Here is an 18499-nt window from a genome sequence, read left to right as displayed (position 1 = left end):
CCCAAAAGAATTCTTCTTAAGCCTGCTTGGTTCAATGAGGCTTACTCAGTGCTTTTTCCCTGGGGGGGACGCATACCCCTAAACATTTTGTGAATCTTTGTACTTTTGTCCATTTATTGTATTCATTTCCCCCGATTTGAACTATAAAATGGTGATTTTCTTGAGTCAAAATGAGAGAACCCCTAAACATTTTTAATGGGAAAAAAGCACTGGGCTTCAGTACCAAATTTAGGTTTGATGAGACCCTAAGCTGCTGAAGGTAATGGGGCCCTTTATATGTCCAGCTGTCCTTTGTCAACAACAAATTGTCGCTGTTTTTTGTGTTGAATATATGATATACGGTAATTTATGGACCTAATAGGTATCTCAAGCCATTTGCCACTGTTGCTGTATGTAGGTTTTATTTTATTTGTTTTTTATCTTATATTTTGGAAATGTACATCCAGTTTTGTTTTTTCCTTTAATTTTTTTGGGGGGCCCCCAAGAGAGTGGGGCCCCAAGCTATAGCTTGTTTAGCTGATATATATGTTTAGTGGTACCCTGATTTTGACTCAAGAAAATCACCATTTTACGATTCAAACCATTATATATATAATGGTTTGAACCATAAACCCATATATTATATATATATAAACCCATATATATTCAAGACAAAGGCAAAAACTTTTACTCACACTTACCTGGAGGTAAGCCCAGTGTGAGTAAAAGTTTTTGCTTTTGCCTTTAATGTGCCGCGGGCTCTATGGGGTCCTGAAAACACGCGCAAGCGGCAGATCTCTCCTGCGCTCTAGGCTGCAGCGCGCGGCAGGCAGAAGTTCAACAGGTGAAGCCACACCTGTTGGACTTCTGCCAAGGAAAGGGTGTCACACACACCCCCGCCGCCTCCAGGATCAGGTGGCGGCCTCGGCTTGGGCTGGCTGGCAGGGAGAAAGGGAGGGAGGGACAGCCCCTGCCCAAGGGGAGGGCCGGCGAGGGCTGGCTTCGCCTCTCGCAGCTGCCGGGAGACGCTTCGCCGCAGAATCCCGCAGGCGAGCGAGCCGGCGCCGCTGGAGCAGCAGCAGGTGGAGGTGAGTCCGGTGCAGCGCGCAGGGGAAACTGAGGCCGGGCGCGGGGAGGATCATCAGCCCCGGATAGATTCAGCGCCCGAACCGTTTGGCTCTCCCCAAACCTGTGGCGAAGCGCTGGCTGGGACACGCGACCCACTGCCTCGTGTGAAATCGCTTTCTTGCAGACTTCTCTGGGGACACACGGATCACGGATTTGGGTCCCGATCCGGCCGAGGCAACTCCTCCTCACGAAGGAGAGGATGCCCCCTACCCGCCCGGAGCACGTGCAGACACGTGTTGACTCCTCGCCCGTCAGAGCCCAACCTCATCTTCTTAGAAAGCCCCAGCAGCCCCAAATCGATGAAGCAGCTGCCTCCTGGACACGTGTCAAGTGATTCTTGAGCTGTGGTTCCTGCGTTGTAGTGGGTTGAGCTAGATGACCCTTGGGGTTCCCTTCTGTATCTACAATTCTATGAATTGATGCCACCCTCCTTTGGGGCAGCCTGGTGGGGACGGAGGCTTGATCCAGCTCATACTCCAAATTCTCCATCTGACTCTCTGACCCTTTGGGTTAAATCACTAGTCAGTAAGCTTTAGATTTAGATCATATTTTTTTAACAGACTCATTCTTGCTGGTTTCATCTTAATATTTACAACCAGATGAAGGTTTCCTTTTTCCGAATACTAATTTTGCAGAGTAGTTTTTACAGTTACTGGTTTGGTTATACGATTAGAAATACATAGACCGATAATTATGAAATTAGGGTGAGGTTTAATAAGTTAACTGTTTATATTTGGACAACTTTTCCACTGTACTTTATCGGAAGGAGGGAAACAATTGTTTCCTTAATAATTAAACAATTTATTTAACGGAAACAGTGACATATGCATCCATGTTTGTTAACTGATGTGGTTAAACAGTAATAAATTATTTTAAAAAAACTTAGACTGAGTTTTAGCACACATGAAAAACTTAAAACAAATCCTTATTTCCTGATGAATAGCCTTTGGAATCCTTGCGTTGGCTGTGGATCCTGCAAACCCTCCGGTGAAGGCTGGGTGTGTGTATCCAGTGCCAGATTTACACATAAGCCAAACAAGCTATAGCTTATGACCCCACTCTCTTGGGGGCCCCCAGAAAATTAAAAGGGGGGAAGGAAACCTGGATGCACATTTCCAAAATATAAGATAAAAAAACAAATAAAATAAAACCTACATACAGCAACAGTGTTTTGTGTTGTGTAGGCTCCTTTTTGTTATGTGCAAATGGCTTTAGATACCTATTAGGTCCATAAATTACCGTATGCCATATATTCAACACAAAAAACAGCGACAATTTGTTGTTGACAAAGGACAGCTGGACATATAAAGGGCCCCATTACCTTCAGTAGCTTAGGGCATGGGTAGGCAAACTAAAGCCCAGGGGCCGGATCCGGCCCAATCGCTTTCTAAATCCGGCCCACGGACGGTCCGGGAATCAGCATGTTTTTACATGAGTAGAATGTGCCCTTTTATTAAAAATGCATCTCTGGGTGTTTTGTGGGGCCTCCCTGGTGTTTTTACATGAGTAGAAGGTGTGCTTTTATTTAAAATGCATCTCTGGGTTATTTGTGGGGCATAGGAATTCGTTCATTCCCCCCCTCCAAAAAAAATAGTCCAGCCCCCTACAAGGTCTGAGGGACAGTGGACTGGCCCCTTGCTGAAAATTTTTGCTGACCTCTGGCTTAGGGCCTTGTGGATTAGAGTTCCAGCTGCTGTTTTCCTTCCCCACTGCATTTGGTGACTTTTGTGATCAAATGGCACCCCTGAAACCATATAGAAGTGAGAATTATCATTGTATGAAAGGCCCTTGGTGAAATGTCTAATACAAAAAGGCTGGTTGGTTGGTAGCAGAAGAAACTCCTGCTGGGAATTCCCATCTCAAATCCAGGTATGCGCAGGCCGATCGTGATTCCTGGGTTAAAAGCACTCTGCGCATGCTCAGAAAGCAAATTATTATTACGTTTTGTGTTCCACACTGGCATTGGGGGGAAAGGGTTCCTGTACGCCCAGGGATAGGAATCTTTTTCTTTCCGTCTGAGGGCCACATTCCCCCATGGGCAAGTTTCTGGGCCCCCCCCCCGCATGCAGTGGGCGTGGCCAAATGCAAAAGGGGGCGGAGCAATGGACTTGACTTTTAACCTTGCATTCCAGCTACGCGAAAAGCAGAGGTTTCTACCGACACAAATCTCTGTATCTTCAATCCCGGCAAGCAAAAGGCACAGTCACGGTTCAAGAACGCTTTCCAGGTAAGTGAAATCATGTGAGGAGGTCATGAGACAGGACTAGGGAGAGATTTGGCCGCCCAGAGTGGCTGGGGAGACCCGGCCAGATGGGCGGGGTATAAATAATAAATTATTATTATTATTATTATTTGGCGTGGGGGAAGAGTCCACAGGGCCGGGAAGGAAGCCTTCGAAGGCTCCCTTTGAAACCTGGTCGGCAGGGTCCCTACCTCTATTTCAGGGCTCCAACTCCCTCTCGGCTCAAATTAAGCTGTGTTTTCGATGCCACAACACACATTCGGTATCTCGGGGATCTTGCGCCTTTGTCAAAAGCACAATGGCGCCCAAGTCCACCAATCGCTGGACCCTGCCACACTTTCCCCAGGCAGCCGAAGAATTGTGGATCGTGTGCAAGCTTTTGTGTTAACACAGAACTGTTCAGCGGGCAAACAGTTCCTTATATATTTACTAGGGTTCTGGTTCCGTCTGCTAGCCATGCCAACCCCACTGTGGAATTTGCATATGAGAAGTTAAAGGTAAAGGGACCCCTGACCATTAGGTCCAGTCGCGGACGACTCTGGGGTTGCGGTGCTCATCTCGCTTTATTGGCTGAGGGAGCCGGTGTACAGCTTCCAGGTCATGTGGCCAGCATGACTAAGCTGCTTCTGGCGAACCAGAGCAGCACACGGAAACACTGTTTACCTTCCCGCTGGAGCGGTACCTATTTATCTACTTGCACTTTGACGTGCTTTCAAACTGCTAGGTGGGCAGGAGCTGGGACCGAGCAACGGGAGCGTGGATATGAACTGCCGACCTTCTGATTGGCAAGCCCTAGGCTCTGTGGTTTAACCCACAGCGCCACCTGCGTCCCATACATGAGAAGTTACTTTATTTAAAAGACCGGAGAAAGTTTCCAGTCCTCCTCGAAAGATTCTAAACTTGTGTCTCTTATCTGCACCATCAGTTTTGCCATCTCTGCGTATTCCGTGATTATCATCCGCCATTCTTCCTTGGAGGGCATTCTTTGAGAGGAGATTGCTCTTGTGCTCAGGTCATAGAATCATAGAATTGTAGAGGCGGAAGAGACCCCCAGGGGTCATCTAGTCCTACCCCCTGCAATGCAGGAATCACAGCTAAATCATCCAAGACAGGTGGCCATCCAAGCTCTGCTTAAAAACTTCCAAGGAATGAGAGTCCAACACCTCCTGAGGGAGACCGTGCCACCGTCAAACAGCTGCTACTGTCAGAAAGATCTTCCTGATGTTTGGCCCTCCTCCTGTTACGTAAAGGTAAAGGGACCCCTGACCATTAGGTCCAGTTGTGTCCGACTCTGGGGTTGTGGCACTCATCTCACTTTATTGGCCAAGGGAGCCGGCATCCAGCTTCCGAGTCACGTGGCCAGCATGACAAAGCCGCTTCTGGTGAACCAGACCAGTGCACGGAAACGCCATTTACCTTCCCGCCAGAGTGGTACCTATTTATCTACTTGCACTGCATGCTTTCAAACTGCTAGGTTGGCAGGACTCCTGTTACTTACCAGTAACTAAACTCCCATTGTCCCTGACCATGCTTTCTGGGGCTGATGGGAGTTGTAGTTCAGCCACATCTAGAGGGCCAAATGTTCCACATGCCCAATGTACCAGTTACAGGTAGGTAGCCATGTTGGTCTGCCATAGTCAAAACAAAATAAAAAATAAAATGATTCCTTCCAGTAGCACCTTAGACAGACTTGCTAATAGCCACGCCGACCATACTCTGTCTCCGCAGCTGGAGTCAGCAATGCAGAACACGGTAAGAAATTTGTTTAAAAGGGTGAAGCTGGAGATGATGGAATTTTTAAAATGAGCGGGAAGTTGCCGGGGTTGTGAAATATGATTATAGCTGTTGAGTGATAGTGTAACTCTGAATCTTGAAATAAAATAAGATATGAAAAGGTGGTTCCCATCACCTCCTGGCAAATAGAAGGGGAAGAAAGGGAAGCAGTGAGAGATTTCACTTTCTTGGGTTCCATGATCACTGCGGATGGTGACAGCACTCACGAAATTAGAAGACGCCTGCTTCTAGGGAGGAAAGCAATGACAAACCTAGACAGCATCTTAAAAAGCAAAGCCATCACCTTGCCGACAAAGGTCCGCATAGTTAAAGCTATGGTTTTCCCAGTAGTAATGTATGGAAGTGAGAGCTGGACCATAAAGAAGACTGATCGCTGAAGAATTGATGCTTTTGAATTATGGTGCTGGAGGAGACTCTTGAGAGTCCCACGGACTGCAAAAGATCAAACTTATTCATCCTTAAAGAAATCAGCCCTGAGTGCTCACTGGAAGGGCAGATCCTGAAGTTGAGGCTCCAGTACTTTGGCTACCTCGTGAGAAGAGAAGACTCCCTAGAAAAGACCCTAGATGTTGGGAAAGATGGAGGGCACAAGGAGAAGCGGACGACAGAGAATGAGATGGTTGGACAGTGTTCTCGAAGCGACTGGCATGAGTTTGGCCAAACTGCGGGAGGCAGTGGAGGATAGGGGTGCCTGGTGTGCTCTGGTCCATGGGGTCACGAAGAGTCGGACACAACTGAACAACAACACCATTAAAAGTTCTTTCTAGTAGCACCTTAGAGACCAACTGAGTTAGTTAACTAACTCAGTTGGTCTCTAAGGTGCTACTAGAAAGAATTTTCGATTTTGTTTTGACTATGGCAGACCAACACGGCTACCCACCTGTAACTGGAACCATTAAAAGTGAAAAGAACAATCTCCTCTCCTGTGGCTCTCCAAAGGCGGTTGGACTCAAGTTCAGTCCCAGCAAGAATGGCCAAGATGCTGGAAGTGTAAAGATGTGGAGGGAACATTCTTCCACATGTGGTGGACATGCTAAAAAGGTAAAAGAGTATTGGGAAATGATTTATAATGAACTGGGGAAAATGTTTAAAATTCCCCCCCAAAAAGTAAAGTCCTTTCTGCTGGGGATAACCCAGACTGAAATTCCCAGGTGTCAGAAAAGATTATTTATGTAAACCACAACTGCAACCCGTGTTTTGTTAGCCTCAAAATGGAAAGTGAGCGAGGTCCCAACTCAAGAGGATTGGCAACTCAAGTTGACGGAATATGCACAATTTGCAGATTTAACATATAGAATAAGAGAGCAGGAAGAACATACGTTGGTATTCCAATTTAGGTGTATTTCTGTGTATGTTTGTTTTTATTGTTATATTTGTGTTGTTGTATTGTTTTTCTGTTTGTGTGGAAAACCAATAAAATCTTAAAAAAAAGAACATACGTTTAAAGAAGATTGGAAAACGTTTGTTGAGTATATGGAAAATAGCTGTGTACAGCTGAAAACGCTGGCAGCGTTAAGAGTAAATAGTTCTTGATGGAGGTAATAGTGGAAAATTGATTTGAATGGTCATAGTAGAATACTCAGGGATGTAAAGATATATAAAATGAACCGCAGAAAGAGAAGAAGGGAAGTCATTGGGTATTTTAAAGTTTGTACGATGTTTATTTGAAATTGTAAAGCAGAACATTTAATAAAAAATATTATTGAAGAATGGCCAAGGTGCAAGACAATGGGAGCTAAAGTTCAGCGATATCTGGAGGGTTTAAGGTTTCCCACACTCAGTCTAGATGTGAGCCCCATTCTAGGATCTGCCGCCTTTCTGCCTTTTTTGGGGGGTGGGGGGTGGGACAGAGCTGTTTTGCCCTGCCAAAACATACAGTGCCTGATGATGCTTTCAGTTGCAATGCTGGGCTTCTGAGTGCAACACACACCCGCTGCAGGTGTCATGAAACTGGAGAACTTTGTTTGCGCAAATCTGTAAAAGCACACAGCCCAAACAGTCCTGGAAATATGCAGCTAATTCCCCAGTGTAAATACCGAAGGGTGTGGAATGAGGGAGGCCTCGCCGATCCCTCTCGCTCCTCAAACCTGAATGGGCCTCGCCGGAGACGTCTCAACATCGCAACCTAGGAGGGATCCTTTGCACACAGCGCCGGATTTACGTATAAGCTAAACAAGCTCTAGTTTAGGGCCCCATTCTCTTGGGGGGGCCCCCAAAAAATTAAAGGAAAAAAACCCCTGGGTTTACATTTCCAAAATATAAGATTAAAAAAACACAAATAAAATAAAACCTACATACAACAACAGTGTTTTGTGTTGTGTAGGCTCCTATGATGTAAGTCATGGGCCCCACCTGCTAGCCTGCTCTCTAAAATATCACTGGTTTGCTCCTTTCTATATAGAGGGTGCCTACATTCTGCATGGACTGGTTGTATGGCAACATGGGCAAATGGCTTTAGACACCTATTAGGTCCATAAATTACCATACTGTATAACATATATTCAACACAAAAAACAGCGACCCTTTGTTGTCAACAAAGGACAGCTGGACATATAAAGGGCCCCATTACCTTCAGTAGCTTAGGGCCTTATCTAACTTAAATCTGGCCCTGTTTGCCGGGATGTTTGAGTGTGTTTGGGAGGAGTTTTAGAGCACGGACCAGACATTGTACCCAACCACCCTCTGTGCCATTGCAAAGCACAGCGGTGCATGTTTTCTGGGAAAGTGGCAATTTCATTATATGTTACTTTTAGGATTAGAATATGTCTTTCCATGGACATCCCCCCCCCCCAATACTAGGCATTTGCATGCCTCGGCCGGTTGAATCTTAGAATCAGAGCTGGAAGGGACCACGAGAGTCATCTAGTCCAGCCCTTGCAATGCAGGAATCTTTCACCCAATGTGGGACTGGAACCCACAGCCATGAGGTTAAGAGCCCAGAGCTCTACCAACTGAGCTATCCATCCTAGGCAGAAAGGTGTAAGAACTATAGTGCAAAATACAGAGATGTTCTGATTTTGAAGGGCATCGCTGTGTTTTGGTTCACGTACTCACTCAAGAAGCACAAATAGGGTGGTTTCTCATTAAAATACAACCAAAATTGAATTTGTCCCCCCCCCCCCAAACCCAGATTCACACACTGTTGTATATCTCTCCCCCCACCCCCACCCCACCCCATGGCTGCAAAGTTTTCAGGCTAGCCAGTCAGCCCTGGAAATCTCGTCCTCCTCTGGCCCTCCACCTGTCTTTGCAGATACCCCCCTTGGACTTACTGTTGTTATTCATTTATTGCATATCTATTCCACCTTTTCATCTAAAGAGCTCAAGGTAGCGTAAACCAGGCATAGGCAAACTCGGCCTTCCAGATGTTTCGGGACTACAACCCCCATCACCCCTAGCTTACAGGGCCAATGGTCAGGGATGATGGGAGTTGTAGTCCCAAAACATCTGGAGGGCCGGGTTTGCCTATGCCTGGCGTAAACGGTTCTCCTCCTCTCCATTTAATCCCATCAAGAACCCTGTGAGGTAGGTTAGGCTGAGAGCGAGTGCCTGGTCCAAGCTCACCCAGTGAGCTGAGTGGGGAATTCGAACCCTGGTCTCCCAGGTCTTAGTCCAGTGCTCTAACCACTACACCACACTGACTCTCAGTACTTGGTACTGCTGTCTGATTGTGCCTGGGAGGCTGGATCTTGGATCGTGTTTCTCTCCTGCGCCCACAAGCCAGCAAGGAAGTGATTTCTTATTTGCATTCCTCATTTTTGCAGAAAGGGAGCTCTTGGCAAGCTCAGCCGGGCAGGCACAATGGAATTGTGGACGGCCCGGTTTTTTGGTTGACCACTGAGCTCTCGGCCAGGGACCCGGTATTATCAGTGTTTCCCCTTCTCTGAACAATAGCGGCTTTCACAAAACAGAAAAGGGGGCGTGGGGAGGGTGCTTGGAACTGCAGCACCCAAGCAAGACCAGGAAGTCAAATACGTCAGCTGTAATCAGTGGAAGTTCGAGTCATAGAATTGTAGAGTTGGAACGGACCCCCAAGGGTCATCTAGTCCAACCCCCTGCAACGCAGGAATCTCAGCTAATCATAGAATCATATTACAGAATCATAGAATCATGTAGAATCATAGTACCGCCAACATCATCATACCATTGTACACATCTGTAGTGCGACCGCATTTGGATTGCCGTGTACCGTTCTGGTCGCCTCATCTCAGAAAGGATATTGTAGAGTTGCAGAAGGTTGAGAAAAGGACAAAGCAAATGATCAAGGTGATGGAGCCGCTCCCCTATAAGGAAAGGTTGCAATGTTTGGGCCTTCTTAGTTTAGAGAAAAGGCAAGTCAGAGGAGACATCATATAATTTGGTGGCCGTCACTGTTGGCAGGAGCGTCCTACTCTCGTGTAGGACCTTGGCAGACACACATGCCCGGCTGGCATGTTCTCTCCCTCCTGGTCGTTTGTTCGGGAGTTTCAAAAGCTTTCTTCTGCCCGAACATCACAGCGACTGATACTAAGAAGCATCAGCACACTTAGGGATCTGCAGCGTCTTTGCAGCATGCGTAAACAGACCTCAGCAACTCAGCATTTTGCCTAATCTACTTTATTTACATATAAACAGACACGGAGCACTGCAACATGGCTCCCTCTCTCTCTAGCATCAGACAGCAGAGAGAAAGAACAAAGGACAATAGTCCCACTTCACGGAACACAGTAACACAAACATCCTGTCTCCATCACTTCCCACTCTCTGGAATGAAAACATACACCGTCATGAGATAGACAACAATCCCAGGACTGCAGACACAGGGGATGAATCTCCAACAGTCACTGCCTTCTGCTTAACTATGGGCAGAGTGAAGAAAAACAGTCACATCCCACGTTCTCCATTCCATGCATTCATAAACTTCTATTTCGCTTTTTCTCTAAACTAAAAAGGCCCAAACGGTTTAGGGTTGGCATATTTCAAAAAGTAAAAACTGGGACACCCCGAAAACTGTAGAGTTGTTTTTCGATTGACTCGCCTAAGATCCAGGACAAAGCGACGCCTTTCGGAAATTTTGCTCGGACTTTAATTCCACCTTTGTAATCCCAGTAATAGGGGATGCGGGTGGCGCTGTGGGTTAAACCACAGAGCCCAGGGCTTGTCGATCAGAAGGTCGGCGGTTTGAATCCCCGCGACGGGGTGAGCTCCCATTCCTCAGTCCCTGCTCCTGCCAACCTAGCAGTTCGAAAGCACGTCAAAGTGCAAGTAGATAAATAGGTACCGCTCCGGCGGGAAGGTAAACGGCGTTTCCGTGCGCTGCTCTGGTTCGCCAGAAGAGGCTTAGTCATGCTGGTCACGTGACCCGGAAGCTGTACGCTGGCTCCCTCGGCCAGTAAAGCGAGATGAGCGCAGCAACCCCAGAGTCATCCGCGACTGGACCTAATGGTCAGGGGTCCCTTTACCTTTACCTAATCCCAGTAATGTCCGGGATAATCCGGGTTTGTGGCAGCCCTGCAAACGTTGTGAACTTTCTTCATTGGAGAGTTGCACACACACCCTTGATCATTTGGGTTTCCCCGTCTGAATGTTTTCCAACTTCGCAAGGTCCTTAAAAAAGGGAAACTCCCAGGGCAGGAAAATAATAATGCTAGAGCGATGGCACAGCCTCAAAGCAAACCGCTTTTTCTCGATTGAGTTTACCATTCCCACACATGTGGGTATTGTTTGTTTGCTTTTCCAGAAGGGCAATGAAGCATATTTCATTCATGTTTGCAAAGCCCTCGAAAATCTTTGAGCAAGCAGAGCTGCGATGGAATTAGTTCCACCACACAGCTGCTTTATACTTACTTAGCAGGAACGTTGCCATTCTGCAGATGTGTGGCCCTGTTCCTTTATAAATAATGATACAGTGGGACCTTGGTTCTCAAGCTCAGACCTCACCTGGAATACTGTGTCCAGTTCTGGGCACCACAATTCAAGAAAGATACTGACAAGCTGGAAGGTGTCCAGAGGAGGGCAACCAAAATGGTCAAAGGCCTGGAAACGATGCCTTATGAGGAACGGCTTAGGGAGCTGGGTATGTTTAGCCTGGAGAAGAGAAGGTTAAGGGGGGATATGATAGCCATGTTCAAATATATAAAAGGATGTCATGTAGAGGAGGGAGAAAGGTTGTTTTCTGCTGCTCCAGAGAAGCGGACACGGGGCAATGGATTCATGCCGCAGAGCTACACCGTTTCCTGGTTTAAAAAGCAGACCAGGGATAGGAAACCGGTGGAATTTTGCAGGTGAATGCAGACAAATTATTACACAGTGCCGGAGAGTTACTCATTCACTTCAGAAGCCAGTGTGTTAGTAAACAGACCGTAACCATCATCTCCTTATCTTGATTTGATCACACCCAAGATATGGCTCTACAGAACTACCGCAGTTCAAAACACATTAGCAGCCTGGGAGGTCATCAGACTTTTCATACCCGAGTAAGAATCCCCTGAGCCACAGCCTTCCCCAAGCTGGTGCCCTCCAGACATAGAATCATAGAACTGTTAGAGTTGGAAGGGGCTATGTGGTTCATCCTTCTAGTCCAACCCCCTGCAATGCAGGGTTTGTTTGTTTTTCTTGCTCAAAGGGGGGCTTGAACCCACGACTCCAAGATCACGACTCTCGCATTCTACCAGCTGAGCTTGTTTTTAACCTGGGTAAGGCGATCTCGCAAGCAAATGGGTCCCAAGCTGTTAAGGGCTTTGTAAGGTAAAGGTAAAGGACCCCTAGATGGTTACGTCCAGTCAAAGGCGACTATGGGGTTGCGGCGCTCATCTCGCTTTCAGGCCGAGGGAGCCAGCGTTTGTCCGCAGACAGCTTTCTGGGTCATGTGGCCAGCAGGACTAAACCGCTTCTGCTGCAACGGAACACCGTGATGGAAACCAGAGCGCACGGAAACACCGTTTGCCTTCCTGCCGGAGCGGTACCTATTTATCTACTTGCACTGGCATGCTTTCAAACTGCTAGGTTGGCAGGAACTGGGACAGAGCAACGGGAGCTCACTCTGTCGTGGGGATTCGAACCGCCGACCTTCTGATCGGCAAGCCCAAGAGGCTCAGTGGTTTAGACCACAGCGCCACCCGCATCCCTAAGGGCTTTGTATACTAATAGTAGCACCTTGAACCTGAAAAGGCTCTTGAGAGTCGTGTCTGGGAAGGACTCCTAGCTCCTCAGCCCCTCGCTCTCCTTTTTACCCCCTCCCTTGAAGTCCTGGGTTTCTTGATTGAAAATGCCTCCATCTTCCCTGATCTGATGCAACATCTGTACAGACCCAATTCTGCTTTGCAACAACAGAAGCCCTGTTCTGCCCACATAATAAATGACGGGTGGCGTCTACAAACCCTTTTGTTTTTATGCCAACAACTGACCTTCAGCTGATCTCCCACGGGCCGTTGCAAATAAAGGTAATTACCAGGATGGTGCCAGTTAACGTGTTTGGCAGGAAGGTGCAAATCCTTTGCCAGCCAGGCAACAGGACCTGATTCATGCCACTTGGCACAGTTTCCATGCACTCACTCACAGTGCAATCCTCATTTGCCCTGCAGAGCTCAATGGGATTTACTCCCAGGGAAATGTGTACTGCAACCTCTTTTCTCATCGCCTTAAATCCTTCCTCAACCTGTATGTTTTGGACTACAACTCCCAGAAGCCCCCAGCCAGCACTTAATTCCTAGCATAGCCTTTCGCCAAACCGGCACCGTCTAGACAATCTGAACTACAGTTTCCAACCGCCGCAGCTAAACAGTCTTCAGATAGCTCCCTATCCTCTTCTCTTGTCTGAATCCCCATCTAAAATAAAGCCTAAGAACACGTAACTATTTTTGCACACACACACACACTCGTCCTTTGCTAACTTTCTCTCTCCTCCTTCCTTTTCTCTCCACCTATCTTTTTTTTTTTTTTTTACTGTAATGCCCTTGGGAGCAGGGACCTATTTTTCCAGCTCTGTAGGCGACCCTACACATTTAGGATAGTACCAAAGCTGCTTTGCAGAGATAATTTTTTTAACGAACAATTATTGGGTTTCGAGATTTCATCCACTGCACAATAAGGACTAGAAACTTTGTACTGTTATTACAGTGGTACCTTGGTTCTCAAACGCCGAAAAACCCGGAAATGAGTGTTCCGGTTTTAGAACGTTTTTCGGAAGCCAAACATACGATGCGGCTGTCGGCTATTGTTTCCAGGGCTCCTGCACCAATCAGAAGCTGCGCCTTGTTTTTCGAACATTTCAGAAGTCAAACGGACTTCTGGAATGCATTAAGTTTGGCGCTTTCGTTTTTGCTATTTATTTTGTGTTTTTGTTTGTGAAGCTTTTTCAGTTCATTTGTTTTTGTGACTGTGTGGAACCCAGTTCAGCTACTGATTGATTGATTGATTGATTGTGTGACTGTGAAAAATGGATAAAAGCCCCCCATCCAAACAATGACTATCATCCGTGCAAGTAAGGAAAAATAAAAAAAAAATATTTTTATCATCTACAATACAGTCTTATTTATCTTATAGTACAGTACATTGATTATTGCTTTCATTTTATGGATCAATGGTCTCGTTAGATAGTAAAATTCATGTTAAACTGCTGTTTTAGGGGTTGTTTTTAAAAGTATGGAATGGATTAATCCATTTTGCATTACTTTCTATGGGGAAGCACGCCTTGGTTTTGGAACGCTTTGGTTTTGGAACGAACTTCCGCAACGGATTAAGCTTAGAATCATAGAATCATAGAATCCTAGAGTTGGAAGAGACCCCAAGGGCCATCCAGTCCAACCCCCTGCCAAGCAGGAAACACCATCAAAGCATTCCTGACAGATGGCTGTCAAGCCTCTGCTTAAAGACCTCCAAAGAAGGAGACTCCACCACACTCCTTGGCAGCAAATTCCACTGTCGCACAGCTCTTACTGTCAGGAAGTTCTTTCTAATGTTTAGGTGGAATCTTCTTTCTTGTAGTTTGAATCCATTGCCCTTGTCCGCTTCTCTGGAGCAGCAGAAAACAACCTTTCACCCTCCTCTATATGACATCCTTTTATATATTTGAACATGATTTCTTTGAGAATGGATCACCATAGCCAACCACAAATGAACACAAATGAAAGATCACCACAGCCAACCACAAATCAACAATCACACCCTACGCCAACCCCGACCTCTCTCACCATGCACAAGCGAACAACAGAGAACCTACACAAACAACTCTGACACCAAACCCTACATATACAGGTGAAACTCAAAAAATTAGAATATCGTAGAGAGGTTCATTTCTTTCAGTAATTCAACTTAAAAGGTGAAACTAATATATGAGATAGACTCATGACATGCAAAGCGAGATATTTGTTAGAATTGGGATGATTATGGCGTACAGCTGATGAGAACCCCAAATTAACAATTTCAACTTTGGGGTTTTCATCAGCTGTGCGCCATAATCATCACAATTATAACAAACAAAGGCTCGACATATCTCGCTTTGCATATCATGAGTCTATCTCATATATTAAACTCCAGTAGCTAATGAAAACAATTGCTTGCATAAATGGATTTTTCCACGATACAGTATTCTAATTTTTTGAGTTTCACCTGTATTAAGGAAAATAGTAACATCGTCACCCCACCTCACCCATCTCCCCCATCCCCCCCAGCTCTTTCCCCCTTCTCTTCCTAAAGTCTCAACAACCAAAACTGATTTGTAAAAATGTTACATGGAAAAAAATGCGAGAGAGACATTGCAAACACTTTTGTAAATCAAGAAAATCTTTAATAATAATAAACAAATCGGCTCCCGAACGCTGAAAACCCGGAAGTAAGTGTTCCAGTGTTTGAACGTTTTTCAGAAGCCGGATGTCCGATGCAGCTGTCAGCTATTGTTTCCGGGGTTCCTGTGCCAATCGGAAGCCGTGTCTTGGTTTTCGAATGTTTCAGGATTCGAACGGACTTCCGGAATGGATTAAGTTCAAGAACCAAGGTTCCACTGTATTATTATTATTATTATTATTATTATTATTATTATTATTATTAACAACGTCTGTGTGCCTGAAGGTGCCTACGCTCTATTTCTTGTACTTCCTGGGGCAGTTGAATATCTTGGGCTGGCTCTGAGTGCAAATGAGGCCACCCCATGTGCTTTCGGAGGTCTGCTTGTTCTGAAACGGTTCCTGTTTCTATTTTTTGCAAACCCCCCCCCCCGCAGCAGCGACGGCACCCCCTGGGATCGGACGATGGCCTCCGCATTGGGAAACCTGACGGAGTCCTGGCTCCAGAAGCTGGACTCGATGATGCAGGCCCTGAACCAGACACTCTCCCACGCTTGCCCCCAAGATGCGAAGCCCATCGAGGAGGAGAAGAAGGACAACTACGCCTGCATCTACATCCTCTTCGTGATGATGATCTTTGCCGCGACGGTCGGGAGCCTGATCCTCGGCTACACCAGATCCCGCAAGGAGGTGGACAAGCAGAGCGACCCCTATCATGTTTACATCAAGAATCGGGTGTCCATGATATGAAGAGGAGGTGGAGTACCGAGGGAGGAAGGACTTGAGATGCCGCAGGGCAGAGATCCTTGGTGCATCCTTTGCAAGAAGAAGACGACACGCCTTTTATTTGCCAACCTGGTGCCCTCCAGGTGTGTTGGACTACAACTCCCATCATCCAGGGCCACAATAGGCTGCAAACAACCCCTACTGGTTACAAAAAGGTTCTGCGTTTTAAATTTCGCCGAGATCCAAAGCCATCAGCTCCAAACCTATTCTCACTTACCTGGGAGTAAGTCTCCCTAAAGTCAGCGGTGGAGATACAGTACAGGTGATATCTCAATGGGGCAGTACTTTTTCTAACCAGTAGAGGTCATCCTACCAGCATGGCCCTGCTGGCTGCAGCTGATGGGAGTTGTAGTCCAGGCGCCATGTTGATGAATCCTGCTTTTCCTGGTTCCAGTTATATCCCCGCTTCTGGAACTGAGGCACACCTGTGTGCTGATGGGTGGAAATCTAAGATGCAGGGAGAGGAAACACTGTTTTCATAGAAATTTAGACTGGTGGGGGTGCCTTCAAATCGCAGATTATCAAGAGGGTATATATATATATAAATAAAGGTTGATAATCCAGTGGAGGTCTCCAAAGAGGATTGGACAGGGTCTAGGATACCTGATTCATCTCATATCACATGTGCTTTGGTCCTACATGTTTATCAAGTTCAGTATTTTTTATGAAGCAGCTGGTGAATTAGCTTAAAGGTAAAGGGACCCCTGACCATTAGGTTCAGTCGTGTCCGACTCTGGGTTTGCGGCGCTCATCTTGCTTTACTGGCCGAGGGAGCCGGCGTACAGCTTCCGAGTCATGTGGCCAGCATGACTAAGCCGCTTCTGGCGAACCAGAGCAGCGCACGGAAACGCCGTTTACCTTCCCGCCGGAGCAGTACCTATTTATCTACTTGCACTTTGACGTGCTTTCGAACTGCTAGGCGGGCAGGAGCAGGGACCGAGCAACGGGAGCTCACCCCGTCGCGGGGATTCGAACCTTCGACCTTCTGATCAACAAGCCCTAGGTTCTGGGGTTTGACCCACAGCACCATCTGCAACCCAAATTAGCTTAGGGTACCTGATTTACCTGTTCTGGGAACCAGCCAAGGCAAATTCACCCCAGTGGCAGTCAAGGCAAGCCCCGTGAATTCTGCTTTTGTTTCCCTTGAAAGCGGATTTGATAAGACAGAACTTCTGTGCCAACAGGATATTGGCCATTGGCCCTGAAGCAGGTAAATCTGTCTTTCCTCCTGGACTGCCCGCCCCCAAATTCCCCCCTCCCTTGGTGGTTTCATCACTTCTTCCAACACTTCCTGCAGCGCTAGAAACAGATCATTTTTATGGGGCAATATAATCCCGCAATAGGATAAAGGATTCGTTCTTCCCAACCCGAGGACGTCATCCTTTTCTCCTGCCCACCCTCTGCCACACGGTGAAATGTGTTTACTCAGTGATCTTGCGGAATTCGCTCTTAAACTGCACGCATGCTTAACGGATTTGTTTTTCTTTCCTATATCGTGCCGAGATTTAAACGTGGACGGCAGCCTCTGGTTCGTCCCGTTTTCCCAAAAAACAACAACAACAAACAACAACAATAATTTATTATTTATACCCCGCCCATCTGGCTGGGTTTCCCCAGCCACTCTGGGCTGCTCCCAACAGAATATTAAAATGCAATAATCTATTAAACATTAAAAGCTTCCCTAAACAACTACAACAACCCTGCTAAGCTTGGCAGAAAGTTAGGATAGAGACTTAAAACTACCGTATTTTTGCTCCATAAGACGCACCTTTTCCCTCCTGAAAATTAAGGGGAAATATCTGTGCGTCTTATGGAGCGAATGGTGGTTCCTGGAGCTGAATTGCCCAGGGGCCAAAAGAGGATCATGCCTTTTATTTTACAAAGAGAAAAGGGGTTTTTGAAAGGACCCCGCTCAGCAGCTGATCAGCAAGAGACCAGGAGAGAGATAAGAGTCCCCGGCTCCCTTTCAGCCCCGCCCCCTTGCCCAGGCCTCCATTGTTGAATGTGCTGCAGAGGGAGGTTGTTTGTTTCCCCAGCGACTTGTGACTGGCTGATTAGATTATCTGTCTGGAAACTGTAGAAAAGGCTCCCTTTCTTTTAGAAGCTGCAGAAATGTGAGTTGAACCCCATAAAAATTGGGCTTTTCCACTTTGCTTTTCCCTCTTTGCAAAAAAAGCTGCAAAACTTTTAGCTGATCCTCAAAAAACCAGGGCTTTTCCCTTTGCAAAAAAGCTGCAAAACTTTTAGCTGATCCTCAAAAAAACAGGGCTTTTAGAAGAGGAAAACCAGAAAAATATTTTTTTCCTTGTTTCCTCCCCTAAAAACGAGGTGCGCCCTATGGTCCAGTGCGCCCTATGGAGCGAAAAATACGGGGTAAATATTGGGTGTAGACATTAACAAGGATCGTTTCCTGCCTTGCATCGGCTGCGGGTCTGGATTTGGTGCAAGTCCCTGTTCAGAACGGGAGGTTTCTGTGAAGCTGGCGCTACTGGGAGTTGTAGTCCAAAATCCTAGAAGCTACCAGCTTGGACAAAGGCTGATCAGATTGGTTTGTTCCTGCTTCCTGTGGGTTCAGGGATGTTCTCCTGTGTGATATCAGGCACCCCACACTCATATATTTAATGCTGCCATATTTAACTTGATCCTATGGATTCTTAAAAAGAAAACCTACGCAACTTTGGAATTTGAACATGGCCCTTCCAAGGACAAGGCCAGCGAGAACTCCTAAGCCCACGAGGACACCAAAACTTTTAGAGAAATCACACGCAACACATGTGAAGGCAAGAGGCTCTGGTTAGGTGACCCTAAT

The 18499-nt window shown here is 46.6% G+C and overlaps 1 protein-coding gene across 1 annotated transcript; it reads left to right on the top strand.

Annotated features, from left to right (window-relative positions):
- Window positions 1-1019: 1019 nt before the first annotated feature.
- KCNE3 (potassium voltage-gated channel subfamily E regulatory subunit 3) lies at window positions 1020-16228 on the top strand. The gene is made up of 3 exons (XM_033145954.1): window positions 1020-1067; window positions 3240-3334; window positions 15342-16228. Exon 3 carries the CDS (start codon window positions 15370-15372, stop codon window positions 15652-15654), a length of 285 nt encoding a protein of 94 aa, XP_033001845.1. The 5' UTR covers window positions 1020-1067; window positions 3240-3334; window positions 15342-15369; the 3' UTR covers window positions 15655-16228.
- The last annotated feature ends 2271 nt before the right edge of the window (window positions 16229-18499 follow it).

This window comes from Lacerta agilis, chromosome 4, assembly GCF_009819535.1.
Source record: "Lacerta agilis isolate rLacAgi1 chromosome 4, rLacAgi1.pri, whole genome shotgun sequence".
Classification (NCBI taxonomy): domain Eukaryota; kingdom Metazoa; phylum Chordata; class Lepidosauria; order Squamata; family Lacertidae; genus Lacerta; species Lacerta agilis.
Note: the sequence above shows the minus strand (reverse complement) of the source record. Positions and strands in the feature narration are given on the sequence as shown.

Bases quoted from the DNA above. Each gene is read 5' to 3' on its own strand.
- KCNE3 (XM_033145954.1), top strand. From the start codon at position 15,370: ATGGCCTCCGCATTGGGAAACCTGACGGAGTCCTGGCTCCAGAAGCTG.